This window comes from Cyprinus carpio, chromosome A7 (genome assembly GCF_018340385.1).
Source record: "Cyprinus carpio isolate SPL01 chromosome A7, ASM1834038v1, whole genome shotgun sequence".
Lineage (NCBI taxonomy): Eukaryota > Metazoa > Chordata > Actinopteri > Cypriniformes > Cyprinidae > Cyprinus > Cyprinus carpio.
In genome coordinates this window covers 29,828,456-29,846,824 of record NC_056578.1, presented here as the reverse complement: position 1 = coordinate 29,846,824, position 18,369 = coordinate 29,828,456, and the positions used below count along the sequence as shown (strand labels likewise).

At 36.1% G+C, this 18,369-nt stretch overlaps 1 protein-coding gene across 2 annotated transcripts in view; it reads right to left on the bottom strand.

Annotated features, from left to right (window-relative positions):
• LOC109112428 (arf-GAP with Rho-GAP domain, ANK repeat and PH domain-containing protein 2-like) overlaps positions 1–17,983 on the bottom strand; it is a 76,580-nt gene extending 58,597 nt beyond the window's left edge. The window contains exons 1-7 of one of the 2 annotated variants that reach the window (XM_042760795.1): positions 17,556–17,983; positions 11,861–12,600; positions 10,807–10,883; positions 8,979–9,055; positions 8,280–8,329; positions 7,160–7,543; positions 3,666–3,735 (exon numbers count right to left, since the gene is read on the bottom strand). In XM_042760795.1, the coding sequence (XP_042616729.1) occupies positions 3,666–3,735; positions 7,160–7,543; positions 8,280–8,329; positions 8,979–9,055; positions 10,807–10,883; positions 11,861–12,498 (1,296 nt within the window). In that variant the 5' untranslated portion in view covers positions 12,499–12,600; positions 17,556–17,983. The remainder of the gene's footprint in view (positions 1–3,665; positions 3,736–7,159; positions 7,544–8,279; positions 8,330–8,978; positions 9,056–10,806; positions 10,884–11,860; positions 12,601–17,555) is intronic. The other variant, XM_042760794.1, reaches the window with a different exon arrangement.
• Positions 17,984–18,369: the final 386 nt, after the last annotated feature.

Sequence of the window (18,369 nt, the reverse complement as noted above, 5' to 3'; positions counted from 1 at the left end):
AGACCATGCCGCTCCATCCCCGAGGGTCCTACAGAGAACCAGTGGGAGTGTGGTGCTTGCTTCTCTCCCACGCTTAAGATAGTCTCTGATTGATGACATCATTATTGGATGTCAAGAAGCTAGCAGATATTGAGATTAACCATTTCAATCAGAGAAAAGAGACTGAGGAGAGAATGTGCCCGCTGAGGACAATAAGTTTAAGGAGACTTTCTTTGAAACTCTCCCTAGTATTCTTGATTAGTGATGCTTGTAAAGGGAAATTCTGTTATTTGCTATTTTTAATGTATAGAAGGAACCAGTAAGCAAACACCAAGCAAACAAACATAAATGCATTAAAAACTGCTCAGAGGACCAACTTTTCAATGTCCTGGCAACCGCTCAAAACACCATAGCAGAGCTTCATGGTGGCCACCGTTCAAACAGAACATCTATTTACAAATGCAAAAGTCACCATTAACTCCTAATGGATGATGCAATCACAGAGGAGCCTGTCTTTATTTAGAAGAGAGAACCCAGGGAGCTGGTACTTACCGCTAAATGCTGAATGACAAATAGTCTAATTAATAAAGTCCCAATTCTTCTCAATTTGCAAGCAGCCTCTTAAATGTAATGACAATTACAATGAAAAAAGAGTGACAATGAAAAATATGATTCCTAAATTCCTAAATTAAGGTATGGTGACCATACGTCCTCTTTTTCCCGGACATGTCTTCTTTTTTGTTTTTTGGACCTAAAAAGAATGTGTCCGGATTTCTAAATGGCACAAAATGTCCGGGTTTCAGCTTTTGCTTTCTACAGTCGCCATTCATTGTGTGCGTTTTTGTATTAGAGCCCTGCGTGGGACTGTTTTCTTTATCCCACTCCCGATTAATGTCTGACCATTACCGCCCGCTCCAGCGATTTTTGTGTCCCGCCCACTCCCGCAAACATTCTATGGCAGTGTTTCTCAACTGGTGGGTCATTCTGAGTGGGTCTCGAAATGTGCAGTCAAAGAAACAACAATAACAACAAAAAACATAATTCTAAATGTTTTTCTGATGCGAGACTTTTATTTTGACAGATGTGCGTGAAAGCTGTTGACACCTTTTTTTGCAGTTAAAGTAAAGACTGCCTGAGAAAAATGTGTTGTCCCGATTCAGTATCTTCAACTGCATGCGCAAATGCGGCGCCACACGCTGTAGCCTATATCATTTAACTAAAGCGCAAAAGAAACTACAAGCATGCAACGTGTGAAATAAAAGTAAAGTACCAATAAATCACATAACTGGTACTTCGTATATTAGCTGGGAAGGATTTGCATAAAGTTATATTTAAAAAAAAATAAAAAATAATTAATATATATATATATATATATATATATATATATATATATATATATATCATAAAGTGGGTCACAGCTTGATGACCATTGGAAAATATGGGTCCCATGGCCAGATCAGTTGAGAAGCTCTGTTCTATGGCATATAATTTCTGCAGCTATCAATACGCGGGGTGTTGAAACCACTTTTGAATGAGTGCTTACTGTTCACTTTAACTTTCAATTTCACAATCACGCGTGAAGATCAGATATTTGTCAGTGAGCTCAGGATTTGATGAGCAACAAATCTTCCAGCATGGTCTTGTCAGTCATCTTTTCTCTCAACCTGTGCCAAAGCGAGGGAGACCTCCTACATATTAGGCGCTGTTTTTAAATAACAGCGCATGCGAAACTGCAAAAAGCAAATAGACCTACTCCAAAAGTGTGAAGCGGCACTACCCGCTGCATCCGCCAGCCGCGAGCAAAAGCAGAGTGGGATGAGTCACCCGCACAGCGCTGATGAATGTGCCTTGCGCTTCCGCCATGATGTAAAGTGATCAACAGCACAAGTCGCTTGATTCATTCAATATTGGGGAATATTTTACTTTTAGAAGTTGCTTTTGTAGATTCTTGATATTTAGTTTATTTATTTCAAATTCCATAGTTTATTATTACTTATTTTTTATTTTAAAAACCATATAACCATGGTAATGAGGACCATAGTTGTTGTGACCACCATCTTACTAAACTAGTCAGTTCAACAATGGATTCTATGGAAGAACTATAGTAAATTTCATTAGGGCAAAGATAATTTAACAGAATAGCTTTAGTAGCTTCTTTCTATTTAAATGTTTAGTTCTAATTAATTTTAATTGAAGTAAAATGTTGATTCAATAAGAGCCTGATTAAAGATAAAGATCAGCGTCTTATTTAAAATACATGTCTACTATTTACAAATATTAAAGTTCTTAAAAGGGATACTGTAGTTCACCCAAAAATTAAAATTGTCATTATTTACTCAACATCAAGTCATTCCAAACCTGTATGAATTTCTTTCTTCTGTGGAACATAAAAGAAGATAATTTGAGAAATTCGAGAAATTTTTGTTCATACAATAGAAATCAAGGGTAACCAAAACGGTTTGGTAACACTCTACAAAATGTGTTTGTGTTCCACGAAAGAAAGTCATACAGGTTTGGAATGACATGAGGGTGAAAAAATGATATCAGAATTTAACAGCAGTAAATTCTCTGCATTCTAGCTCAAAATCACCAGGGCCACTGATAGGTATGGAAATGACATATTTTGAGTTTTGATATTTTGGATGCGGTCATTGCATTACTTTGGAGGCTACATTGGACATTACTTTAACCACCAACCAAACACCCAGCCACCCATGCACTAGGAATACTCACTTTTTTCTCTAGGCAACACAATTTACATATGCATTACTATTCAAAAGTTTAGGGGCAATACAATTTTTTAAAGATATTATTTATTTATCTATTTAGAATCAGCAAGGAGGCACTCAATTGATCAAGTGTAAGTAAAGACATAAATAAATGCTGATCTTTGGCACTTTATATTTAACAAAGAATCTTATTCAAAAAAAAAAAAAAGAAGAAGAAGAAAAAGTATCCCAGTTTACACAAAAATGAACACTGATAAGAAATGTTACTCAAGCAGCAATCAGCATATTAGAATGATTTCTGAAGGATCAACTACACTTTAAAATAAAAAATATATATTAGAATAGAAAGCAGTTACTTCAAATTGTAATATCTCACAATTATATGTCTATGTAAACAGGGCATGAGAAGGGAAAGAGTAGGAGAGAAAGAGCAACTGGTGTGTTTGAAAGCTAGAACAGGCCGCTCCGCTGATGCTCCTTTTTTGATAAAGGCTTAAAGGACTAAAAGAAAGACAACAGCACAGTACACACAGGTTCACCCAATGCTCTATTAGAGCGTCCTCTACCCCCACTGTTTTACACTGATAATATCACCCCGTTCCTGCATCCACTGCTTTTTCTGTCCTACTCCGATAATACTATATCTGCAAAAAGAGTGAGTGACTGTCGACAGCTATGAAAGACATGTTAGGTTTATCCCACTGCAAGTGGAAATTAAGAGAGGGATTTGCAGCAGTTTGGATGCTCTGAGATACTTTAAACTGATTGTACATGCAGAGTTTAAAACTGACACCAGGGTTTTAGGCTTGTCTCTGCTCTCCCCATTCAAACTGAAACAAGAACATGACATGGCAAAGCCCTGTAGTGTGTGAGAATCTGCAAGTGTGTGTGTGTGTGTGTGTGTGTGTGTGTGTGTGTGTGTGTGTGTGTGTGTGTGTGTGTGTGTGTGTGTCACACCTTATCGCTGTTGTAGTAAGTGAGATTTCCTCCTTCAAGCTTCACCCACCTTCTCTGAAAGACACAGTTTCTACAAATACAAAACAAAGTGTCATATTGACAAAAGTCAAAACAGATCATTATTCATGTCACAACATTAAAATAATTATCATTGAGGGTTTATTATCAGGGCCATTTGAAACATAATGAAGCATTTTAGCCAGTGCTACCATGCAACTGGCATTGTGGTGTGTCAACAAGCAAAATAAAGCATCTAAGGCGAAAAGAGGAAGAGAAAAAAAAAATAGAAGGCCGTTTTTAGCTTTGTTTTATAGCATGTATGGAAACTAACACCAAAATAAAGTGTGACATACTCGAAGTTTTTTTTGCCCGCCTCTGCTGATGCATTGTACACTTGCTTTCAAAAATTATTCATAAGGGTCAGCAAGATTTTTGTTTTGTGTGTGTTTTTGATAGAAGTCTCCTATGCCCATCAAGACTGTACTTATTTGATCAAAAATACAGTAAAAACAGTAATATTGTAAAATATTACTACAATTTAAAATCATTGTTTGCTATTTGAATATATTTTAAAATGAAATTTATTCCTGTGATGCAAAGCTGAATTTTCAGCAGCCTTTACTACAGTCTTCAGTGTCAGGTGGTGCTCAAGAAACATTTCTTATTATTATCAGTGTTGAAGACAGTTGTTCTGCTTAATATTTTTGTAGAAATCATCATACATTTTTTCAAGATTCTTTGATGCATAGAAAGTTCAAAAGAACACCATTTATGACATTTATGACAATTTCTAACAATGTAAACGTCATACATACCTGTATGAGGGGCTGTACAAGCCATAATTCATTCTGGCACTCTCACACACACATACATTCTCCTTTCACATACATATATTCTTGCTTTCACACACTTACATTCTCCTTACACATACTTACATTTCTACTCTTACACACACATACATTCTCCTTACACATACTTACATTTTTTGCTTTCACACACATGCATTCTACTTTTACATACATATATTTCTACCTTTTTTCTGGTATCCATTACTTCCTGTTTAAGCAGGAAGTCACTCTCAGACCAGGAGCATACAGCTCTTCCTCACAATTTTACAGTGATGCTATTCAAAGTCATCCTGTTTTTTTTTTCAAGTACATATTTTAAGTTTGTAACTTTAACATATCATTATGTAACTTGCGTGTTCTACAGACCTGTGTACAAGTGTTAAGACACTGATTTTGATCGTACTGACAGGGCTTAACACTAAGGAAATTTTGTACTGGTCCGGTTCGGCCAGTGGTTTAAATTTTTTACTTGCCCTGGCAAAATTTTCACAGGCCTTGCCACAATCAATCAATAAATCAATAAATAAGACTTATTGTTTTCATTGTTGACTGTAACATTGTATGTAATAAACAACCATTTTGCACAAATAGGTACAGTAGCTCAAAGATAAAACTGAAGTGAACCATGCTTTTTCAGGTCTTTCAGGTAGGTCTAACTCTATTACAGTTAAGGATGCACTGATCAGGATTTTTCATGACTTATTCCAATTTCCGATTTTATTTATTTATTTTACAATGAAATGATCCGATCCCCATACTCGTTGCCAATTTATTTAGTTCTTATTACTGTTATTATTATTATTATTATTTTTACATTTATTAAATGTTTATTTAGCTCTGTTACTGGCCAAACTAACCTTGAACAAACAAACAAAGAACCAAAAATATATGCAACATGAAGCAACTGCACAAAACAAAAACATCAGACGGGCTGAATGGATATTTTATTATTACTCTTTATTATTATTAGTTTTATTACCTTAATTATATGTATGTCTGCACTAGGTTTGTACTTTCTGTACTGGAAGCTCCTGACACCAAGACGAATTCCTTCTGCGTGTAAACACACTTGGCAATAAAGCGCTTTCTGATTCTGATGAAAATGCAAATTCAGTCTCTGACAGCAAGTGGCGCTTATAGAACTCTAGTCTAGCGTTTCCTGAGTTATTGCTGCATGCAGCGCTGCGCTAATTAACACTCCTTTATGTGTATTTAATGACGGTAAGAGGAAAAAGAAAATGCCATCGAAACTTTTCGGAAGACAGTCAGTTCTCCTCAGAAATACATCCGTATTCACCCCACCCTAATTACATAATTATGGTTTTCTTTAAGTATTTCAATGATATTGTTCTGTCTGGTACAGTATTTTCTATTCTCTCCTCTTTGTGTTCGTCTTCAGTGCATCTGTCTTAAAGATAATATATCATGATGATCACTATGTTTGTGTTACCAAATTGCATCCTGTCAGGAATAACCTGGCCACTCTGTTTTTAACCTGGTCATTTTTGATTACTGTCTGTTATGCTGGCGTTGCCAGATACCAGATATTGAAAAAAACAAACAATCAACAAAACAAAACAAAAAAAAACAATATAAAAATAAATAAACCGCAATGAGTCCAAATCTTGAGTTATGGAAATAATATAAAGATATCGCTGTCCCTACCTTGCAACCTCCGACATTATTCACTTCCTCCATTAAGTGGAAAAAAAAAAAAAACCTGGCAACACGACTGAGGCTGAGCCTGCATCCTTCCGTTTCCACTATAATCTCTCTCACACATACATACATTCTTCTCTTACATACACATATTTTCTTCAGACATACATACATACATTCTATATATGTAAGTGTGTGAAAGCAAAACTATATGTATGTGAAAGGAGAATGTAAGTGTGTGAGAGTGCCAGAATGAATTATGGCTTGTACGGCCCCTCATATACCTGTGACCCATTTAATGCATCCTTGCTAAATGAAAGTATTCATTTCTTGTTTTTTTTCTTTTCTTTTTTTTTAGAAAAATCTCACTGACCCCAAATTTTTGAACAAGGAGGAAATTTTAAACTTAAAATCTAAGCTGTAATATCCAAATGGAAAGGAAAAGTAAAAATAAAAGAGAAACCAGAAACTGCTGTGGTACCTTCATCTCAATGCGATCATGTATATTTCAATCATTTTAAAAGGCTATGCAGAATAAGGACACTTTGCAATTAAAGACTCAGCATGTTAACTGACTCAACATGTGACGTCAAGCTGATCAAGATAACAAAAATCCAACATAATCTGATTCTTTGAAGGTAGGTATTGACCATTACAGTGTATTCAATCTCCAAAAGTTTGGGCACTTCGCAGTCAGCTCACTGTGGTATGCTCACTGAAGTATGTTGTGTGGCTTAAGAAGAATTGAAATGCAGTGCATGAGTCATGCAGACTACTTTCATGGTCATAAGATCATATGAACTGAATGGCAAAGTGCTGCATGATGTGCACCTACTGTGCTCCAAATATAAAATAACAATGTATGGAGAACAACATTTTTGGGTGAACTATTCCTTAACACTGATACTTTAATAAGTGCTTCAGTACTTGACTTACAGCATTCTCAAGAATAATCCATAAAAAATGCATGGTCTGCATGGTCCTTACCCTTGAGGGGAGAGTTTGTCTAGCCAGCCTGCTTTGGTGGCTGCAGCACGGGTCCCATAGAAACAGGCATAAGGAGAAATGGAATCTTCTGTTTGAGAAGGAAGGTTTGGTCTCAGTAGGCCTGGTAGGTCTTCTTGTGCCATACTGTATATGTCATTCACATCTGATTGTGGCTGGGCCAAAGCTGATTGTCCAGTGCTCGAGAGAAGAGTGGACGGTGTAGGATGTTTAAAAGAGCATTCATTAGCCAAGCACTGACTAACTGTGGGTTCTTGTAGAGTGGAGTAATCATCATCATCGACATAATGTTGCTTGGAAAGGTCTTGCTTCTTGTTATTTTGTGTTATTGTCTTTTGTTTTTGTCTTGTTTGTGTCTGCTTGTTTCTAAAAAAAAAAAAAAAAAAAAAACAAAGAAAGAATGCAAACTTAAAATCATTTAAGTTTGCATATAGAATGGGCAAAATAATAACATTTACAATGATTAGGTAAGTAACTTCAATTCATTTCCAATACTTAATGTTTTTTAAAAGGATGACCATATTTAGTGAGAGGCACATTGCTCCTGAAGAACACTAAAGGGATAGTTTACCCAAAAGGTAAGAATATTTGATAATGAACACTTTCATTATTGAAAATTAATTCACAACTATGGTGCTGATTACACCTGGCCAGCATATCCTGCAAACCACAATCCTGTTCACAGAGATCCTCTGAGTAACACAGTGGCCATATGAAAATCTACAAACCATGTTAAAATCACAGAAATCAACAAGAATTAGAGGACTTCACGTACAAGTTTATGATTTTAGAATTAGGTCGTGGCCTAATGGTTAGAGTCAGATTTGTAGCCCAAAGGTCAGGGGTTCAAGTCTCGTTACTGGCAGGGATTGTAGGTGTGGGGAGTAAATAAACAGTGCTCTCTTCCACCCTCAATACCACGAAGGAGGTGCCCACTGCTCCAGGTGTGTGTGTGTGTGTGTTCACTACTGTGTGTGTGCACTTGGATGGGTTAAATGCAGAGCACAATTTCCGAGTATGGGACACTATACTTGGCCACACGTCACTTCACTTTTGCTTAACAAACAGGCCAAAGGACACTGAAGTTGACCAAAATGTTCACCTTAACTTTTGTTGTTCCAGGTTCTCTTTTCCTCCTTGACTGGACATATCCTGAAAAACAAATATAATCAAGATGAATCTATAAGCAAGCCTATTTTCTAAATTATGTTTTCAAATACCATTCACCCTAGTTATGAGTGTCTTAATGCAATGTTGTACAATCTTCTTGGTTTGTTTAGCTTTCACAAGGCAACATTTCAAAGTGTACCTTAATGTTACATATACATAATTTCTTAGTAAGAGTAGGAATCAAAGCTTTGTTGGGACATAATTTTTGCAATGCACCCATTTTTACAAAAGAGTAATGACATTTTAAGATTTTTCTTTGGTTTTGAAGTGCAGTCCTATGGAATTGGACACTACTGCTTTTTACTTAACATATTTTCAATTATGAATTATGACACAGATGACACAGTTTGGTTCATTGGTCTGTTGGGTCAGACTGCTCTTTCATCACAAGCAAAGCAGTCCAGAGTTTGTTTTCAACTGGGCCGAGACCACCTTGTTAAGGTGACCTCAGACCAATTATTTTGGTGTGGATCCCAGCACAATTGCCATGTTCATATATGGCTAAATAAACCGAAGTAGGAAACTGTAACTCGTGCTCTACATGTGAGGTCATTGTAAATCATGTTACTTTATATGTAACATTCATTTCACAGAGCAAATTCCAGCACAGGAAGGTTTTGTATACACTCACCGTTTCTATTTCTGCAGAATTATACAGAAAAAGCTCTCCATATGGGCCAATGGGAGACAAGGTCCTTTGAAGTGGTGCTGTAATTAACATAAAAGGAATGAATCATTATGACAAAGCAGGTTGTGGTTTTGTGGTTTGATTCTGGGAGAAGGGCAAAGGAGAAAGAGTAAGACGAAGAACGAGGGCAAGAGAGAGAAAAGAACAAGCATAAAATGAGATCCCACACATTGTCCTTTAGCGTAGCCAGCTTGGAAAATGTACCAAAGAGGGAGCAGCTTGGGTGACTGGCTGTCAAGGTGACAAATGACCACCATATCTCTGCGGAGACAGTAAGGGGCAGCATGGCTTCCAGACTGTTCCCTCTGGACAGACATGCACATAGATACAAAGCTTATAGACAGGGCCCCCCGCTAAATAACACCCTACTGTAAGGTGTTTGATCTAGACGCCGCTTTGTTTTCAGTGATAGAACTGTACTGTATTGTATCACATCTTAACCCAGTAGCAAAGGTGCCATTTCAGATCAGTGTCATCATTTATCATTATCAAGAGTTGACCTTCTAACTACAGATGATACACTCGCTTTATTTTTCTCTCTCTCTGCCCTGTTTTTTCTGTCTTCCACAAAGAACCTGTTTCAGGTCAATTGTGTAAATCTCTGATCATAAAGTTCTTCTCTGTTACAAACTAATTTTCTGTTCTCGCTCTACACTTAAAACTTTTCCTCTAAAACTTCATCTACCTTGTACCTTTCTATTACATTTTAGTCTCCAGAGAGTAAGAACAGAATTTGGTTGTAGATCTAGTGGGTATAGGGATTATTAAACCACTTTTACACCTAAGCCTGGTTTCTGATTTCAAAGAACAGTTCAACCAAAAATATAAATTCTGTCATTAATTATTACTCACCCTTCAGAGCACAAATTAAGATATTTTTGATGAAATCTGAGAGCTTTCTAACCCTGCATAGACAGCAACGCAACTACCATATTCAAAGCCCAGAAAGGTAATAAGGACATCGTTAAAATAGTCCATGTCACATCAGTGGTTCAACCATAATTTTATGAAGCTATAAGAATACTTTTTGTGCGCAGCACAGCAGCACCTCATGCATGCATCATGGTACTCTTGTGAAGGGCAGCAGACAGTGACACGGAAGAGAATAATTGTTGAAATAAGTTGTTATTTTTGTTTTTTTTGGGCACAAAAAGTATTCTTGTAGCTTGATGAAATTACAGTTGAACCACTGATGTCACATGGACTATTTTAATGATGCCCTTATGACCTTTCTGGGCCTTGAACGTGGTTGTTCCGTTGCTGTCTATGCAAGGTCAGAAAGCTCTCAGATTTCATCAAAAATATCTTAATTTGTGTTCAGAAGATGAATGAAGGTCTTATGGGTTTGGAATGACATGAGGGTAATTATGACAGAATTTTCATTTTTGGGTGAACTATCCCTTTATGTGTAGCTCCCAATTCCCAACTACACACACACACACACACACACACACACACAGTCTCATGCAAACAATTTCCAAACTATTCCACGAGGAAGCTAAAAGCACCTTTCCTGCTACAATTACAAACACTAGGGCAACATGTTCAGAACAGGGACACAAAGGAACATTTCAAAGCCAAAAGCAGTTTCAAAGACACACACAAAAGCAAGCTGATGTAAGTTTAGCAAACTAGGCTTCTCCTCACGCATGCATGAGAAGATAAAAGCAAATTCCATTGAAAGACTGCATCTCATTTATTTTAACAGGATCACAAATCACAACAAAATATATAAACCACTAAAGTTGAAATAAAGTGAAAAGTAGTGTACCTTCCTTACTGCATGTGTGGCAGACGTGTCCCTCAGACCTTGAGAGATGCTCAATGTTGTTGTTTGCTGCCACATTCCTGCACACACATTTGTAAGGAGAAAAGTGTGAAAGTTTTGTGCATTTCTGATTGAATGGATTAAAAATAAAATACAACATTTTACAGTCCCATTCACTGACACCCAAACTCCAAAGTATGCCCATGCACTGATCACTGAAGGACATGCATCACTTGTGAAAAGTACTAAAGTATTTTTTCAACTATGGGAACTTTTGATCTTATGCGATCTCTCACAAAACACTTTAATTTTCACTATCTAACCCACATCCAGTGATACAGGAAGCGTTTTGTACTTTTTGTCATTTGTTTTTGGAAGTCATGAACATATTCCTTTCTAAAGAATGCTATACTCATTTAAAACAATAATGATGTTAAATTATCTTTTGGGGAGTCATTTCTCAGACAAAATTGATCTGCGATACATTTGTGATTAATTAGATTATAATAAATTGACAGCCCTATTTATTATATAATTTGTGGAAAGGAGTTCAGGTAATGGCACAGCTTCAATCAGAAGTTAGAAGCTCATGCATAGTTCTGCACAGCTATAAAGTCTGAAGAGACTCGTGTGAAATAATATGGGGTGAAGCCAGTCAGTTGAGTTTATGGCAAAACCTCTTACAGTGCCTGCATATTGTCCTGTGTTTTACTGCATATACATACAGTACATGGAAAGTAAAACCAATGTGACATTCATTACAAAATGATTAGTTAAAACGTTTCAAAATCTACCTGCATTGTTTTGCATTATATGACTTTCACTCAAATGAAAGGCTACTTTTCCAGTCATATTTTTCATGTTTGAAGATTTCTTAAAAACATTGTAAAAATATTGTTTCACCTTGTTCTCATGAACCCAATACCAAGTATCGTCTCATCTTGTGAGCTAAGTGTCTTGTCACACTTCTACTTAATACATATGCTGGCACACCATGCCTGTGTGTTGTTGTGTCAGCAACCAAAAATATTCAACCTAGACTTTAAAAAATTCTCACCAGTCATAAGGAGGTTTGAAGGGATGCTCAGGGATCTCTGGAACGGGTCTTAGCTTATGGGAGAGGGTAGACCTCGGCTCAGAGGGTCCCTTAATTAAGGTGCACTGCTCATATATTTCATTTTCAACCATTTCTCCCTGAAACCCTACAGAAGCTCCTTCTGAGGGAAAGTCATCATTCTCCTCTGGAATAGGTTCTTCTGAAAAGTTCTCCAGTGATTCGCTGCTGTCATGCTCAGAGGTGGAGCCTGAGCTGGAGGAAACAGTGTAACATGTAACACTAGTCCCTGAAAGAAGAGTTTGCCTTGTTGTCTGGATGTTACTGCCCTGAGAATGTTGACAAGATATGCCGCTCTTCTTAGCCTTGGGAAGCACTTGTCTAGGACTTGGGATTGGCTTTCTCCTCACGGGTACTTTCATAGAACCTTTACCTCCATCCACTTCCACCATCATGGTCTCCAGGCTGCTTAGGATCCTCCGCCGGTGTCCTGTGGGAATATTGTCCACTTCAAGAAGCTTCTCCTCCGTTAGGCTCCTAAGGTCTTTAAAGCAACGGTAGCCAGCCCTGGCGAAGCTGGAGGCATATTGGGGCAGATGCAGACTGGTCAGCCACAGAGTAATTTCCTGGTCAGGCTCCATAGAAGACTAGACACAAGGGTCTTCAGTGGTCATGAAGTCTACCATATGCCATTGGATGACGAGATTACTCTGAGGCAAGTTGAAAAAATGTGGGAAACCAACCTAGGAAGAATAAAACTGATTGTGAATCATTTTCTTTGCATTAAACAAACAAACAAGTTGGTGTTTAGGAGTTGAACAACCAAATGTCTCACCCACTTTAAGTATGAATCATCTTGACAGATTAAAAATATGATACATTTGAAAGCATAAAAACTAGGGATGCTCGATTATGGCAAAAATCATAATCATGATTATTTTGGTCAATATTGTGATCGCAATTATTATTTTACACGATTTTGAGTGAGCCACATGACCAAAACTTTATAAGAGTGATTTATGTAAAAATAGTGCTAAATGTATATCAAATATATATTTTCTGTAAATAAGGTTGCTATGACATCTACCTTTTAGAGACATTTAGAGATTAAGATAAATTTCACAATTCTCAATACCACACAGCAGAATACTAGGGTAACTAATATTAGTAAAAAAAAATTTTTTTACAAATCCTCAAAAATTATTGAAAATAATTAAACAGTAATAAAAAAGCAAAGGACAAATACGATAGAAAAAAAAGATACAAATGGAACAAACAGTCCTTAAAGTTTTTTATGCAAGTCTAAAGTATACAACAGCCTACTACAGAAATTGAATGTAAAATAAAGCAGCATAGTCTTCACTGTAAGAATTAAACTTCCTTTGTTTTTTATTAAAGCTTCAATATCTGGAAAAGTCTGGAAAGTCTCTGGAAAGAGGGCAGAATGGGGTGTAATAATCGTTTCATCTCGATTATTGTATTTTCATAATCACTGGAGGGCAAAATTGAAATTGTATTCCGATTAATTGCACAGTAGGGATGTAACGATTCACTCAACTCACGATTCGATTCGATTCGATTCACGATTTTGATTTCACGATTCGGTTCAATTCAGGATTTTTTTTTTTTTTTACAAAATAATATTTAAGACAAATTCTGAATTAAATGGTTCAGTAATATTTCAATAGCAGAGAAAGAATCCCAGCTCAGCTCTCAACTCTTCTATTTGGTGCTCACGGAAATTAGATATAGATAGTGGTAATAAATATAAAGCCCTTTCTTTTAAGATTAATTTGGCTTGTTGCTTCGATGTTGAATTTAAAATTCAAAATCAGAGTATTCTATGTATATTCAGATCTAATGTTGCTCATACTTTATATATACAGTATATGTGTGCATTTTATAATTTATAACTCTTGAAAACAGTTTCATATGAAGTGTTATTTCGGTTTTATATAAAAAAAAAAAATTCTTTAGCATCTAGCTAAGAATGGACTACAGAAGCACTGATACGAAGAACAACAAGAATACTTTACATATCATCCCTGTTTCAGCTTTACTGGTTTCTTACTGTCTCATCAGTAAGGATAGATATCTGGGTTATTTTGCTTACTTCTAAATTTCTGAATGGCTAAGCACCATTGTTTATGGTTACGCCATTTTTATAATGTATGAAATGTATGAAAACAACAAGCACGCCAGCCTCACATCTCAACTCAATCAGCTTTTGTAACTGTCCATCACATTGCAAAAGTCAGCATCAAATAGTTTTTTACATGATGCAGCAGACAAGAATAGATCAGGTAGTGTCTGTTTAATCTAACTAGCCGTCCACTCACTGCCCAAACACTTTTGCCCCACTCACATCCATTTTCTGCCATGTTATAAATAGTTGCGATAAGCCTCGTATCCGACCACGCCCACCCACCCATTTTTTGGCAAACAAAGTGCTGTACAACAGAAGTTTACAGTTTAAATTAAAACACAGATGAAAAATTGTGTGATACTGCATTATAAACTGTATTGTTGTTGTTGTTGTTATCATTACTTTGAGGAATAGATTCTACTGTACAACAGTAATATATTTATGTCATAATTTCTTCAAGTTAAACCAAACTCTTATTTTGTCAGGTTGTGAAGTGTAGTTTGAGTTATCCTAAGATAAACCTACGATAAACCTACAATAATATGAAGCACATTTTACATTTTTGATTATTGAAACTTATGTAAAACATTTCCTTGTCCTTATTTGGATATAAAGAACCACAAAAAGAAAAACAATACAAAAAGTAATAAGATGGAACTTAGATACCATTATTGCAATACAGTAGCCTAATTCATTGGATAAGGTAGGTTTTACTAAATACAACTAGGCTAATCTGTACCGTAACATTTTCAGTAACTCTGGGTAACTGGCTAAAACATCACAGCTTTAGCATAAACCAATGCTTTCACAACCTCTTAACTTACACTGACATGCAGCAGAGTTTTACCAGTCAGGACACAGGCAGTATATTTAATGAATTACAGAGTAGCACAGCATATGCTGCTAATGCAGCAATTCACTGCTTTCCTCCCTGAAATCAGTTGCAGATCTGTTCCATGACAGTCGCAGATAGCAGGGAAAAAAATATTTTAATATTCAAATAATAAAATCTAACTAACCATATAATTGGGCATAGTTTGCACAAGAAAAAGTTTCTAAACTTTTTCTAAAGAAAAATACTTTCAAAATTTTATTTTGCATATTGTTGTTCCTACGCAGTTCAATTTCAAAGCCTGTTTTTTTTACAGACAGTCTACTTGATAAACAGTTCTATTACGGTGTTTCTTTGTGTTAGCCAACAAAACCAACTGAAACAACTTATAACAAAAAACAACAAAAGGCAGGGCTGTACAGTGCGACATATATACGAAAAAACGGTCTGTGCGATGAATAAATTTACCACTGTAGCACACGTGCAATACAGTTTTGAATGTTCATAACCACAGATGCTTAATAGTGTGACGTGATTTCGTTGTGCTTGTTTGTGTTTATGAGAGATTGATTATACTTGGTAGTTATGGGTGTGCGATATGACATTCAAAAATTTAATTTCTGTCACTTTTTGCTCACTTACATTGTCCCAAACCTGTATTATTTTCTTTTTTCTGCTGAACACAAAATAAGGTATTTTAAGAATGCGGGTTACCGAACGATCATATTTTTTAATAGACCTTTTTCATATTTCTGGGTTTCTCAGCAGCAGAAGTCATCTAAATGGGTAAATCTATAGTGGTGAATGCAAGACTGTCACAAATATAATATAATATAATATAATATAATATAATATAATATAATATAATATAATATAATATAATATAATATAATAATATTCTATATATATATAATATAATAATATTCTATATATATATGTGTGTGTGTGTGTGTGTGTGTGTGTGTGTGTTTGTTATGTTTCTACACTCTTCCATTTTTAGCAAATAAAGAAAAATTGAGCTTGTAGCAGATTGCTTTGTTTAAAACAATTTTGGTGATGGTTTTATTTTTTGTGCTTTTTGGAACATCAATGTCTGTCAAGTGATGAACTCCATTACTTGTGTTTGTTTTCAGACATGATAACAGATGTTCTATACTCGCGCTACAACTTTTTGGCCTGTGCTACAAAATTTTCAACCTCTGTAGCACCAGTGCTATGTGCAAAAAAGGTTAACGTACAGCCCTGACAAAAGGTATGTTGTATTTTCTCAAAAGCTCAAAGACAAATAATAAATCATTGCACATTTTAACCTCATTCTACCTGTACAAACAGGTTAATCAATTGCTCATATTAAAGGAGTAGCTCATTTCCAGAATGAAAATTCTGTCATCATTTACTCACCCTCCACTTGTTCCAAACCTTTATGAGTTTCTATCTTCTGTTGAACACAAAAAAAGATATTTATATCTATCCGAACAGTTGATGGACACCAATGACTTCCACAGTAGGAAAAAAAAAAATATTATGAAAGTCAATGGTGTCCATCAACTGTTCTAGATGACCCCCCAAATGCTTCACAAAATCATGAAGTTAATCTATCATATGGACTTTTTGTAAACGTTGTAAACGGCATTTATTTGGATGTGGTTATATTCTACTATACAAATGACCCTCATTCCCCTGAAAAAAAATGTTGTAATTCTAGTCTTCATAACAAGCACAAGCACGTAGGCCAGTGCCTGACTTCCACTTTAAACCACGGCAATTATAATGTAAAGAATGTACGCAAAGAATGTGCTTAAAGGAACAGTTCAGCAAAAATGTGTTATCTACTCACCCTCATGTCACTCTGTGAAACCCAAATAGGGATGTAAGGCAGACTGTGAAAGTGAATGGTGACTGAGACTGTCAATCTGCCTAACATCTGCTTTTCTGTTCCTCAGAAGAAAGTCATTGTGAGGGTGAGTAAATAATGATAGGAGTTTCATTTCGGGTGAACTTTAAGCATTTGAAGATCACTTGGCTACCATTTTACTCTTGAGTCATGTATACCAGACATTTCTCTCTCATAAAAATCCAGCACTAAAGAGCAAAGTCCAGCTAGAAATGTTTCCCAGCATAAATACATATGCAGCTTGAAATACCATCACAGTATAATCAAATGTTCAGCATGGCACACAAGAATCAGCATACAGCGGTCTATTATTTGTTTTATATATATATATATATATATATATATATATATATATATATATATATATATATATATAAACAAGTAAAAATAAAAGTAAAAAGTAAGAATAAAAAAAACAGCAAAGTTGCTAAATCGTTTTCCGCCAACATGCATTTGTTAGGCTATCTGTTATTTCAACAAATGTTAGTACTTATGTAGAAACCATTTCTTTTGCATGAATACTTTGAGAGGACACGTGAGAACTTTGCACTTATTGTATGTGGGTGTTTCTTTAACTATTGACACTTTTTGGTTTTGATGGCCAAAGTGAACGAGCGCAACATTTTTGCACAAGCTGAGCGAAACCCACTACAAAACAAAAGACTGTAACCCAGTTAGTTAGTTTGGCTAACTAATCTGCTTTATGACCACTTAAGTACAATAACACAATTCCATAAAGCCAGTAACGAAAGTGACGCGCTCAAAGCGAAATCTCACAGCAACTGTTGTTAGGTAATATATAAGCAGCTCTCTTCTCGAAACGTACCTCGAACCGTGACCACGCTTCTTGCTGTCAAACTGTCGCTGTAACTTTCTGACGAGAAGTTGTCATTATCTGTTTAGTTTGAAAATGCTTGTCTTCATCATGTCGTTCCGGATTTCGAGTCCAGGCGCGCGCCTCTCCACGCCTACCTGCGCCATGCAGGCTACGCTGACGCGCCTCGTGCCAACCCACCGCGCCTCAACACTACACTGCTGTAAACATGTGCCCAGACATCAGATAGATTCAATTACAATCAATATAACATGGCAATATAATAATTTTGGTCATTAGATCAGTTTGCAGAAATGTCTCTTCCTCAGACTTTTAATCAGTAAAACGCCGTCTCTCTCCTCTCGTCTGCATGTTGCAGCTTGATGCGCCTCCAGCGACGGATTGTGCAGGAATTCATGTCAGGTCAACCCAACCACAGCGAACCAAAGCACAACTGCTGGGATATTCAGATGCATGTACAAATCTGTTTCTCAGATAAGAAATTTCTTCGGCATGAAATTTGTTTGCATCTTTTTATATAGAGATATATGAGAAAACAGTTCAAAAGTTTAATACTAAGAGAAGAGAGGATTCAGAATTGTGTGGTATGTAACAGGGCAGGACTTGAGGTTATGTTTGGGCCCTATACCTACACTACTAATGCCCTCAAACAGAACATCATTATGGAGTAACACAGGTTTATAAATAGTATAATTAATATGCAACATGTCTAGGCTATAGTAAAAGTTTAACTGTAATATTAAATATTCATTATAATATAATAAGCAGGATGTGTTCTCTCAAGTGAGAGATCAAAACACTGAAG